At 42.3% G+C, this 13,328-nt stretch overlaps 1 protein-coding gene across 1 annotated transcript; it reads right to left on the reverse strand.

Moving 5' to 3' along the window:
• Positions 1-3,591: 3,591 nt before the first annotated feature.
• On the reverse strand, positions 3,592-13,328 carry tspan7b (tetraspanin 7b). The gene is made up of 8 exons (XM_035676287.1): positions 13,164-13,328; positions 7,687-7,875; positions 7,268-7,342; positions 7,066-7,161; positions 6,232-6,387; positions 5,937-6,020; positions 5,600-5,685; positions 3,592-4,148 (listed from the first exon to the last, which is right to left on the reverse strand). The coding sequence occupies exons 1-7, from the start codon at positions 13,227-13,229 to the stop codon at positions 5,617-5,619; spliced, it is 735 nt and encodes a 244-aa protein (XP_035532180.1). The 5' UTR covers positions 13,230-13,328; the 3' UTR covers positions 3,592-4,148; positions 5,600-5,616.

Genomic DNA, 13,328 nt, shown 5'->3' on the forward strand with positions numbered 1-13,328 from the left:
TCTCTCTCTCTCTCTCTCCACGGCTCCGTTTTCCGCTGATACCCAAGCGCCGCCATGTGGACCAGGGTGGTACTCAGTGATGTCATTAGGTGCACCGGCCTCGGCAAGTTCGGTGGATGTTCATTCAAAACAAAAAATACAATAGAAGAATAATTAGAAAATATAATGGGTTTTTTTTTCTTCTCTTTTGAGAAGTAGAAAATAAATAATAGGCCTTTATATGATAAAAGGAGGAGTAGAGTTTCATGTGCTTTTCTGCTGTGTTTCCCCTCGGTCTGCTTCTCAAGGCAAACTCATTGTTTTCTCAAATGAGCAGTGAATTTGGGTTTTGGCCTGAAAGTGTGTCAAATTCTTGGTGTTTGTGTTTTATTTTGGTAAAACAAAAACTTGTGTCCTATGTGTTCACACAGGCTGCAGTGGAGCAGAAAGGGTTCCTTTGTCCTCACCTCCTTTTGGCAGAACTGTCTGTTTTCTCCGTGTTGCTCCTGGTTTGTCTGTCTCAATGGCAGCTTGTGGTCACGCAGTCTGAATTACAGTGTCAATCTGTCTTTCTCAGTTTTAGGTTGCTCAAGGCACTCAGATAATCTCCCACCACATCTATCGCATGCCTGTCCGTTTTGGAATGAGGGAAATTCTCTCCATCGTCTCCTCCTAATTAAAATGGGCCATTTGCCTAATTTAACCCAGCATCCATTGTTTGTTGTGTTTCTGTTGACTTTGAGAATGTCTGTGAAGGTTTTAAACCTAGGTATTTGTTCAGTTTCTCATTATCAGGATATTTCAGGGACACGGCACTGTAACACAGAGCTCACTGCTAGGCCTATATGATAACACAGGTTTAATTGTGGAATTGTGTATTTATAGCCGGTTTGATAAAAGTATGTAATTATTTTATTATACATGAGACTCTTCCTGTCTGTTGACTTTAATTTTGTTGTCCTAAATATTATATAATGTCAGAACACACACTGATAGGTGGTGTAAAGGGAACAACTCAAGGTCAAGCAGGTGACTTTTGTTTTAGCAGCAAATATTCATTTACAAAAAAATGTTGTTGCCCTCGGTTGAGCAGAGGTAAATCACTTCACTGTAAGTCGTACTTGATGTTCTTTGTTGACTCAAGTCCTATAGTTAGATGTACACCCACACATACCTTTATCCACACAACTTAGCCAGCTCTCAATATGCCTTAACCCTTGACTTGACCTCTTCTGTCACTAATCTTAAAACTAAAAATATAATTTGTCCTGATTACTGTGTGGAAACAGCTCAAATTATAACTTTTCCAAGATATAAAACAGCGTATAAATCAATAAAATATACTGTTATTAGAAGCTTTACCATTTGTAGTAAAGTCTCCTATTAAACAGGGGTTTCAACTTCAGAATCCGTCTTGTAGAAACATTTGAAATGTAGACCAGGACGGCCAACACTCGCATACAGCTTTGGTAAACAGATGTAATAGGACACCTGTTTGACTCTACATTTAAAATGTACTGAGCCCTCTCCATCATAGCGAAATGAACAAACGCTAAACAACACAGTTATTCTATATATTTATTGATAATAAGACCACTGATGGTGACTTAGTCAATAGTAGACAGCAGGGTGCAATTCTTTTTGAGTGTCTGGTGACCCCATGTGTAAGCAGGATGGTATTACAATTTAGTATTTACAGGACAATATCAGTTTGGGGAAGAAGAAATAGGTTTCAAAGTGTTGGAAAACATACATTCACTAAATAAATGTACAGCTTTAAAAGCAATAAGGTTGGAAAAGCCACAACCAAATACTGACCAAAATTGAATACAACAGGATCCACGAAATCTAGATGCTCTCTCTCTCTCACTCTCTCTCCACACACACAGCTTGTCATACAAGGAAAATACACACTCAAGGTAAAGGAGACAAATAAAGAACAAAATCCCACACACACATACAGAAAGAGAGATAGAAAATCACTTGGTGAAACTGTAAACGCAATGCCAACCAAACCATAATAAATATACAGCTAAATTGAAACAGCTACATGTTGCACGTTACTCTCAACAAAACATTGGCCACAATAATTTTTTTCAGTGCGATTTTTCTATAAACTATCAAACAAATACAGATTAACAGCACAAAGTGCGGAATCAAAACTGTGACACAACATTTATACTGATTAGCGTATTAGAATGAGAAACATTACATTATATAAATTACATTTCCAATAAATATCTACAGATAATGATGATGATGATGATGATGGCATGTTGATGCACTACATAGAATACTGTAAATACTAGATGAACACTGTTGGAGTCCTGCGTATCTCTAATGTCTACTTCTCTCACTGTAACACACAGCTGGCATGATATTCCTCCAGAAGAAAACAATTCATCACCCTAATGATTTGATATGACCTTAACGGGCTGAAAATCCGTGTTTCACTGACCTCTTGTGGTTGAAAATGTCTAAGCCTGTTAACACCCAGAATCCTGGTTTTGTACCTGTAACCACACCCCAACCGTGATGTCAGGTACACCTCTACATCACTGCAACAAGGTCAACTTTAATCTGTTTCTGTGTCTCTTTCAGCTGGTTAAGTGGGTCTTTAAAGCTAAATCCTGAGATTTTGCGATTGAGTCAGTTTTTTTAGATTGGCCAGGTGTGTGGAGGTGTAAAAGTTGGCAGGATTTAAATTTCTCCCACAATCTCTGGTCTTCATTCTCCACACAACGTCTTCTGTCACTTTCTATCCGACAATGAATGCCTCTGAGGACAACCTGTCCGATAGTGTTATCCTCATTTGTATGATTCATTGCATCTCAACGCTCACTAAGGTGACAGCAAGTTTTTCACCTGGCCTTGAAGCGTGGCTGGTCGAAACAGAGACACATTTGCCGTACGAATTTAAAGATAATTGAGTGTTAGGGGCTTAATTGAGAGCCTGAAATGGCCAGGTCACACCAGCATTTAAAACTGCAAAATTGTGTGTCGAATTCAATAGATTTGAATGAAATCTGGTTTTATTAACAGAACTGACCTTTAAGGGGACAGAGCGCTAACATTGAGGAGTAGCTTATTAACTGTGTTGCAGCTTCCGTTTTTATGCGATTGTTTGTTCTGTTGGAGAATAAACTGCTCCAAACAGCTATGAGACAGGAGCTGATGATACAACTCATCTTTTGAATAAACTGTTTGACCTTACTGTCGAGACTACATGCTTTTCTGGTGTGACCTGGCCGCCAGTTTACATTGTAACAGATTTGTTCCACAACTGACCTTATTTGTTTGTTTTACTTGATGACTAAATTTACTTCCCTCCAAAAACCACTCGAGTCATTTTTTAAGTGCATGTAAAGGCTGTAAATTTGGCCGAAGTGTAAAGTTACTGGGGGATTCTGACAGTAAAGCTTCTCATTTTGAATCCATGTTTTTGTGTATTTACCCCAGACTAAAGCTTTAACTGATACTGAATTAGAATTTTAAAATGTAGCGTATCTCATAATCTGCCACTGACTTAAATAATCAGGTCAAAAAAATATTGTGTCTTGTCTACAGATTAAAAAACAACTCTCCCTTTTCTCTCTTTCATTAGTTTCCTTATTTTTCCTATAAACTTAAAATATCATCCTCAGTACACATAATCAGTTCACAAAATGTCACAACCATAGGAATATACAATGGTGAGCCATAGCAAAGTCAAATGCAAAACTAAACCTATCTATTAAAGTATTACTTTCAAGCTTTAGTAATGTCAATCTGTACAAAGATGTGCAGTGGTCCTCTGATGACGGTCGGTGAAGCATGCTGTAACCAACTGAAAAGCCAAGTTGCACCCAATCGCCTATCTGAGACCAACACCGCTCAGACAACTCTGGTTTACCTGCTTGTTGTACGTTGTAGGCTGTACTGATCGGAGATATGTGCTAACGAGCAACTTCTACATCAAGCAGCAGTGTGATGTGTGGTATAGAACGTTTCGATGCAACAGCGGTGAGTAAAGGAATGGTGCTTTACAATAAGATACATTAAGATATTACATTAAGATCACAGGCAGAGAGACAAAGGGAGGTAAATTCCAATACAGACATGTGATAGTGTTTTGGGAATTTACTCTTGTCATGTGTCAAGGCTCTTTGTCTCTTCTTCTCTTCATCTCCCTGAAAAGACAAAAACACAAATAAAGAAGAGTTAAATGTGTATGAATTAAAGGACCACTGTGTAGGATTTAGCAGCATCTAGCGGTGAAATTGTTGACTAACTGAACACCGCTCGCATCTGAATTTGATGACCTGGGAATTAGAACGGGCTGTGAAGTATGAAGGAGAAACTACGGTGGCTGCAAAAACTAGTGAAAAACGTGAAAGGCCCTATTTACAGCCAATATTTGGATTTGCGATGTTTTGTGATTATACACTAATAAAAACATACTGATGAATTTTATATTTCCCAATAGATCCTTGGACCTTTTAACCTGCAGTCATTGACTGTTTGGCTACTTGGGGGAAATGGAACAAGATAAAAACACGACATTTTTTACTGTATGACAAAAATGTTAGCAAACAGTTGCCTATTTACACACCCAGCAAGCATAAATTAACATTTTTGTTTATTTAGCGATTTGGCGTATGTAAGTCCAATACCGGCTTTCCTTTTAGCTTTGTTTGGTCTCCACCAACACCCAAAGGAAAGTTTCTGGCTCTTTAGCTACATGCTCCACTATGTTCACCAGCTAGTTAACTTTGTCTATCTGCTGTTTGGTGTTAAACAGGTAGCGTGCACTGAGTTTAACAAGTTTTTACTGCAGAAAAAAGCAGCTTCAACTGAGGCTGAAACAAAATAGTAAACCAAAACACTGTGCTGAAAGACACTAAAACACTCTGTATAGTTAAGTGGAAGTTGGTGATAATTCTTGGTGTAAGCTTGTCACTACGAGTGACACCGTTTATATATAAGTCCAAAAGTCAAAACTTTACTGAACTGAACTTTTGAAATCTATTGTGATATTGTATCTTTAGCTGGCTAATGTTAGCTTACTAACGCTGACAAATTGCTAGCTAGCTAATATAGGAAAATAATCCCAGGGCTGATCTGGCTAGCCATTTGCAGGTTACTTTATCGGCCGGCGTTGCAGGGTGCTTTGCAGCTGGCTGGCTAATTTTCTTGCTCGCTAACATTATCGCTACGTCGAAATACTGTCTGAGGCGATACTTTAGTTGGCTAACTTAACTAGCAAAATTACTTCACCAGCTAACGTGATCCACAAAACTAACGGTGACATAACAATCAATGGGGTGATTTGTAAACAGCGACCTAGTTTGTAGCATGGAGTCAATGGTCCAAGAAAATGTAGGAAACATTATTCTTAATGTGACTGTAATTTATTTTCCAGCGTTCAGTCTAGTGTATGTCACTTTTGGATGCCCAGGACGATGCTCACTTGAGCCTATGGACTATGTATGGAGTGTGACTGCGAGCAACAGGATGCTGACTGCAGTTCACTTAATAGCCACTGTTGGCATGATTAACAATGGTTTTCTGAAAGTTACATAGAGAACATTTAAATGTGTGTGGTTGCTTTTGTGTGTGTGCATCTTTAAATATTTCTCACCTGCCACGTCACATCAGCTAGACCATCTCATACTGATTGGCTGTGATGATCCTGGACAGACAGCAGGCCAGCAACATGCCAATCAGCTGAAAGACAGACAGAAAGGGGATTTGGTTTATTTTATGTTTGGGGTTCAAAAATATTTGGACAAGACATCATTTCCTGTGAAACCTACTCATTCCTGTTGTAAGATGATGATGGTGCTACGAGTATCTCCTTTCTCCCTTTAGTATTGTTACGTTTTCTTAACGTCATTTATTGATGCTAAAACACTACACTTGCCCCCTTTTATTTGCCCCCCATCACCTGCAAAACATTACATTTTTTCAATTCTTACCTGTGAGAAGGCAATCCCAAACGTCACTCCCGCAATAATGGCCATGTTGGTTTCCATGAAAGAAGTAACCAGCTCATAGCATCCCTGAAATATAGGGGGCAGGTTAGTTTGTAGAGGGTACTGGGACATGTTATATGTGCAAATTAAGGGCAAGATGGATATCTGGGAGAGTATCTTGTTAGTGTTTGAAAGAGGGTTTGAAAAGGTGAGTGAGCACCTGTCACATGTAAATACAGTCTTTATAAGCATTCGTAAACTACATGAAGTACCTAGCAGCAGAACATAACATACTGACCTGGTGGTAGACCTTGCTTGGGGCTAGAGTTGTATTACGGAGGTCTTCTGGGTTGCAGTCAGAGGAGTTAAAGCAGCAGCTGGCAGGAATGCCGTTGGATGGGTAATACACACTGCCAAACCAACTGGTGTAGTTATACACTCCGCAGCAACGCAGCTAAAACGCACAGAAAAAGAGAGAGCATTGGTTAAGGCATTATTTTATATTTTTCTTATTGTCAACAAATCTCATGTGAAGACCAAAACAAACAATGTGTCTGTTTCTGAATGGTTTCTCACTTCCCCATCTTGTCTGTTGCACTCAACCATTATTTGTTAGTATTGATGGCATAAATATGTTAAACCGAGTCACAAATATGTAGTTCTCTTTTTTTTCAACAGCTGGGCACTGTGGTTTAACACTAGTTAGTAACTATGGCAGTTTAGTAACACTAATCAAACATGAGTTTGCATTTTCAGCTGCGGTTTAATACGTATTTGGGGCGCTACGGAGTATTCAAGGCGTGTCTGTGGGAATGATACAAAATAAATGACATTTCCCCTGTTCACCGTAATGAAGGAATATGTCACCAATACCAGTGGTGTAGCTCATTGATGTGTTTTTTGGACAACAATGGAGCTCTATGGCAGGGACAAATAAGCTCTATCAGGGTCTGATGTATTCGTAGCATACATTAATTCTTGTTTTTGTCTATTCATGAGATGTGTTGACAATATGCAGAATTGCTGGTGTTAGCCTCTAAAAAATGCAAACCTTTAGCTTTCAGAGCTGTGTTTTGGTTTGCTGCCGATGCATTTATTAGCTGTTGAACAATATTGTGTCACAGGGACTTACCTTGTGCTGCAAATTATCAACAGCACGGCTCGCCTCATCCTCAGCATTGTAGTTCAGGACGGCGTCAGTGTATGTCCTGTGAAAGGTCCCCTTTATCTGGAGCACGCAAACACACGCACACGATTACACACGTTGACAGCATAAGACCTCTTTATACAGCTTTAGTGTTAAAAAGTTGTTAAATGGCGTGTTGCGTGCAAACCTCGTGGCGAAACACAAATCCAGAGATCCCAGCCACTAACTCGGCGAGGAAGACGAGCGACAGAAACATGGCATACTACAGAAACGAAAGGAACAAGAGGGACATTTGCATAGTTTGCATAAAAACCCTCTGCTTTAGATGAGTATCATTTGCTTATGGTTACACAGTCACACACGAGTGCGCGTACACACACACACACACACACACACACACTCAAACACACTCACATGACCACCATTAACTGAACAAAGTGTCCTGCGGCATCTATTGGATTTCTGATCCCTCTCAACAGGACAGAGGTCAGCCATTATTCCCTCTATCATGTGACCTGAGGCTAATTAATCAGCATCCACAACACTTTTCTCTCACCCTGCAGCATAAAAAAAACAAACCCCACCCTTCCTCCTACAGCCTCTCACCAGCTTCAGCATCCATGGGCTTCCTCTGCAGGTGGCGAAGCATCCGAACAGGCCAAAAACGATGATGACGGTCCCGGTGCCTATGAGGACGTAGGGGGCGTTGGTGGAGTTGTCGGCTATAAGAGAGATGTACGGGCCCAGCATCAACTTCCCCCATACTCCCACTGCCAGCAGGATGGCTCCTGTTATCTAGAGGGCGGGAGTTGGAAAGATGGATGGAACAGAGAGAGCACAGGGAACAGAATGAAAGCAGGGAACGGGCCTTTATCTCGGCACCTCTGCGATATTACAATAGCTGCGTTTTAGCAGCGTGGCGAAGGGGAGGAGGAGGAGGAGGAAGAGGATCAAGGTGGAACAAGAAAGGAGAGCAATTAGAGTAAGGAGGAGGAGACGAGAGACAGAAGACACAAATGTATCTGGAGTGCGGGATAGTGATCACCTGCTTTATGAATATGCCTGCACTCACACACACACACACACACACACAGAGGAAAAGAAAGGGGGACACGTCAAAGAAGCTCTTTGATCCGAGGCGAGACGCTTCCTACTGTTGCGCCTCTCTTAGCATTTCAAATGAAGGCTGCGGATAAAAGAGCGCGTTGTACGAGGCAGCTGAAGCGGCGTGTGTCTCAGCTGGGCATGTCTTGCCGGCGTTGGGAAGAGGGAGAGCGGGGTGTGGAGCGGCTGCTGATGATCTGACTCTAAGCGAGGGCCAACTCATCACGCTGCCCTGCTTCCTTCCAAGAGGAGAGGCCGCTCGCCGTCCCGCTGCCAGGCCCTCTGGTTAGAGCGGGAGCAGCCTGTACAAAATGTCTCCGTCTGTGCGCCCTGAAACCTCTGAAACCAATGAGAAGAAATAGCTCTCGGCAGGAAATGGTCCAGTTTGACTGAAAACAGCGCTGGGAAGACATGGGTTTTTGCTGTTCGGATAAACGCTCCAACTCAATTGCAATTAGTCGACAGTGTCCTATGGCCTGAGTGATTGCCCACAATACAAAAAACAGCCGCCATGTTCCCTCTCTGACTGTAGCCTAAACTACTCTCTGTAGGTTAATGACCGTGTTAACAATATTTACACTTTGCTGGCAAGGTGTGCACTTAATGATCCCCGGTCTCTGGCCACCCTGCCCTTAACTGCTTTGTTGTTCCGAATGCGACTGCAGTGTAACCTCAAATGCAAGGAGTCATTTGAGCCTTAAACGCAGCGAGGGCCGTGTGAAGGTATCTTTTACAGCGGCTGTGTGAGAAACCGGATCGCGTCGCATGCAGACATCCACACATGAATCAACAGTATGACACACGAGGGACAGAGAGTTGAAGGCGTGGGTGAGATGATAAGACGGGTTACAGTGAGAGAAAACACGCACGCACACACACACACACACACACACACACACACACACAGTGTAACAGTGAATGGCGGCTCCTGAAGAAAGCCTAAGCTAAAACTATAGTTTGAAATCAGACACACGCTGGTTTGAGGCTGCAACGAATGACTGGATTCATTAGCATTCCGTGATTTGGTCTATAAATTATTAGAACATAGTCACAATTCCCTAAAGCCCAAGTTGACACAGTTTACAGTTTACTATCATAGAAGACAGAGAAAACCACTAAATGCTTACATTTGAGAAACTGTAACCAGTTTTTTTGGCTTAAAAAGACTGATTACCAGAACTGTTGTTGGGTTGCCACCATTTTGCTAATGTATTTATCTCTTAACAATGGCTCTACGGCTGTAACTGTGGTTTCTATTACATAAACAAAATCAGAAAAAAAAAGCGTGTTATTGAGGATCTGTGGGCAGTTAGATGTGAGAAGTCCTCAGACATTTGACGGAGCTGAACCACAGAGTGAGAACTGAGAGCCACTACACTTTCTATTTAAAGACGTTTGTCTGATTTTGTAATGTGCATCCTCATCCTGTTGTTTCCTGTTCCACTGTGGCTGCTGTACGCCTGGATGATATTTTCCAAAGGCCGTAACGGTTTTGCGGTTTTCTACGGGATGCAATTTCTCAAGGTATTTCTTTTTTATGTTGTATAAACGCGTATTATCGCACGCGGATGAATAAATGCTCAGGTGCTGAGGTACAAACAGTAGGTAAAAATCTACATCTATATATTATCATAGTGCTCAACCACATTAATGTAATATGTTGTAAAGTAGGGCTGTAACTGACTGTTTTCACTATCGATTCATCTGTTGACTGTTTTATCAGTGAATCAGTTGTTTTATCTATAAAATCAGATCAGACTAAGAAGATTGTGAAAAAAGAATTTCGCACAGCCCAAAGTGATTCTTCTGATGTCTTGTTGAGTCCAGATCAAGATACCTGCCCTTCATTTACTGTGGCCCCTCACTCATAGAGAGGAATGTCAGTGTTTTCTCAAAGGAAATCCATTGTAAATCAACTAATCGATGAATCGCTGCGGCTCTAACGTCACAGATCCCATCATCAGAACTGAAGGACGGCGGGCTGATGACTTGACTCGTCAGTAATGACATCTGCTGTTTCTACCGACAGTGATCCTAGCAGCCAGAGCCGTCCTCTAGATGACGATGTACTCACTGTAATATCATCAGCAGCAAAATGTCTGGACCCCTAAGAGCTGCTGTGGCATACAAATAAAGGATCACCTCGTCGATGCTACACTGTTCATTTCAAAGCCAACGGGGAAATCAAGTCCAAGTAGCAGGGGCAAGTCATCTAGACTTCACGTCTGCTGAATCCCAAACAGCTTCAGCGTCCCCTTTCTCCTCCTCTTCCTCCTCCTCTTCCCTGGAGCGGAGGAGGCCCCCCTCCTGCATGTTTTTTTTTGTTTGAAATTGAATGCTTGGCCCGGCCACCCTGGTTACAGCACAGGGTTTAAAACAGGTCACCCCTCTTCCCTCCTCCTCCTCCTCCTCCTCCTCCGGCCCTAATAAAGAAACAGAAGGTGCGATGGCAAAATATGCTGGCGAGGACACCACGCAGACTCCGCCACCTGCTCCGCTTTTAGCCGCCCTGCGTGCGCCCGTGTTAAAGTACGGCGACGTAGCGATTCGCACTTAAGACGTGACTTGCCGCGACAGGCTGATGACAGTGAAACCGAGGCCTGGCTGACACTGAGGCAGCTCTCTCGCTTTGGAACTGTGTGCCAGTGAACCTCTCCCTGCTTCACCCTCGGGGTTGAAGAGAGAGCCGCTGAGCTGTGAGACACTTGTGCACTTTAGATGTCTGAAACCTGATGCTGTAGATGGAAAGGGAGCACTAAGAGACAGTCCAATCCAGACTAAATATAAAAGTTCATATCAGTGGCACGGGCACATGTCTGCAGTGCAGGGAGACACACACAGCTGTTTTTTTTTTAAGCCTTCGTGAACACAGAACTGAAACTGATTTCAGTTCTGTGTTTCTACCACGGCTTTCTGAGGAGTTACTTTAGGTTTTATTCAAGGCCAGGTTGCAGCATTTAAGCAACGTTCACTTCCTGCAGTTCAGAGTGAATGCAGAGAAAGTACTTCTTCAGGTCCTAAACACATTATGGACACATTTATCTATTCCACGTGTTCTTATTGGATAATCCTACGCAGGCTACATCTGGCTGCTATCACATCTTAGAAACAGGCCGGAGCCTAAAACCCACAAATAATAAGTAAAAAAAAAAGAGAGTTAGTCAAACTAGTCAGTTAGTCACACAGTATTGTGATTATGGTTAATGTGGTTTTTTTGATTGATTGGTCATATATCAGGAGTCAATCATCCAAAGGTTAGGGTTAGGGTTAGGGCTAGAAAAAAAGGCGTATCCAAACCACAGGGAAGAAGAGATACTATTCCATTTCTCAAGTTAATCTCAAAGTCATTTATCCCGAAATTGAAAGCAGTCTCAACCAAATACATCTGGTTTGAGAGATGCTTTCTGAGTGATCCGCTGCCTCGAATCCTGAGGGCACTTCCTACAAAGAGCCCTAATCACAGTGAAAGTAAGGGCAGAATCTATTCTTCAAACCACTGTTGTTACACGCTGCTTGCTTTGCATTGCGAACATAGCATTTCATCATTCCGAATCAGCGTGAGGCGCTGCAGCTTAAGACCTCTGCAAAAACCCTAGTGATTCAACTCTTTGGTAGCTGTGTTGTATATCATTTTGCATGTTGTTGCTCCTCCGTTGTGCAGCATGTAAATATGGTGGACACACTATCAAGCCGAGATGGAGGACGGTGCACGCGTCCAACCCCTGCTGGCTACAGGTGCAGGACAAAACCAGCATACAAAGAAAAAGGAGAGGTAGTCCACGCACGGCAAGCTCCCAAAAAATGACTTGAATGACTTCACACAAAAGATACGTGGGTGTTATTTTGCATCATGTGACATGCTAATTGCAAGTGGAGCTGTCATGGTTTTATGCCTGTAAAGATTTGCCTCTGCCTTTTGTTCATGTGGATGTTTGCCTGATGAATAGCTTGCAGTTTGAATCTCTGCATCAACCAAAACTACCGGGAGCTTACGAGATTTGGTTGTGTGCTAACTGCCTCTGTTTTTTTCTTTGTGGACAAAAAAAAAACGATTCTGATTTAATCATTTAGGTTATTTATCAGGCAAAATGACAAAAACCCCTCTCTGGTTTCAGCTTATCCAATGTGAGGATTTAATGCTTTTATTTATATTATTGTCTTACAGTATAGTAAACTGAAGAAGAAGGACACTCATAGACATCATCTAATTAAAAAAAAAAAAACTATTTTCTAATCGAAACCTGAGAAAACCCTTTGGCAGATTAATAAATCATTAAAAATAACTTGTTGTGGCTTCACCTTCAATCCAATACTGTACATTAAAACAGCACCACAGAGAACAGCCTGGACTAAAGTATCATAGCAGGCATTTACTGCAGCCCTGCTGTATTTGATAGTGTAGTACAAGTGTTAGTGGACTTATAAACAGGTGCTCCTATAGGGACCAATGGGTGTTACATATACTGGGGGTGCGAGGTCCCTTTAAGAATCTATAGCAACGGGCCCAAAATGTACAGCAGGTGGTCAGAAAACGGGCTTTAAACGGGCCTTATGAAACAGAGCAGGCCCGCGGATGAATCAGACGGAGTTCAATCGTTGCGGTGATGTGAACATCCTCCACCGACAACAACCGCGATGCTATGTGTGCTAAAACGCTCACACCACTGACGCCCAGCAGCCAAAAATACGTGTAACCTGAACACCAGCTCCACGGCTGGCAGGAGACGGTTTTATAATTCACATCTTTAAACGCAGAAAGCGGCGGCGTTGAGCCAGCACTGTCGACCGCAACGCGTTTAATGTATTAAACAACGGCATGACTGTCCACCCTTCATAATGCACGACAAACACACACACACACACACACACACAGAAAGAGAGAGCAGCAGCGGTGGATTAGGATGGATTGCGATCATTTTCCGCTGCTTTATACACACACACACACACACACACACCAAAAAAAGAAAATGGTTACGTACCCAGAACACGAAGGAATACACGATGAGGAGGGTTTTAAGGCAGGTGATGACCGGTTTAGTCTCCATTGTGGCGCTGTACGTTAGACCCACTGTGATGAAGAAAACGGCAGCGCGAGGAAGAGAAAGCGTCTCTGAGGGCTGTCGCGGTGCACGCGCTGATGCAGC

Source organism: Morone saxatilis, unplaced genomic scaffold (genome assembly GCF_004916995.1).
Source record: "Morone saxatilis isolate NCDOM2014 unplaced genomic scaffold, NCSU_SB_2.0 Contig5, whole genome shotgun sequence".
Taxonomy (NCBI): Eukaryota; Metazoa; Chordata; class Actinopteri; family Moronidae; genus Morone; species Morone saxatilis.

What these genes read in the sequence shown, in the direction of transcription:
- tspan7b (XM_035676287.1), bottom strand. Translation starts at nt 13,229, where the DNA reads ATGGAGACTAAACCGGTCATCACCTGCCTTAAAACCCTCCTCATCGTG. An exon ending in GCCCATGGATGCTGAAGCTG is followed by an intron (nt 7,343 to 7,686) that starts GTGAGAGGCTGT and finishes TCGTTTCTGTAG; the next exon opens with TATGCCATGTTTCTGTCGCT. An exon ending in TTGGGATTGCCTTCTCACAG is followed by an intron (nt 5,686 to 5,936) that starts GTAAGAATTGAA and finishes TCTGTCTTTCAG; the next exon opens with CTGATTGGCATGTTGCTGGC.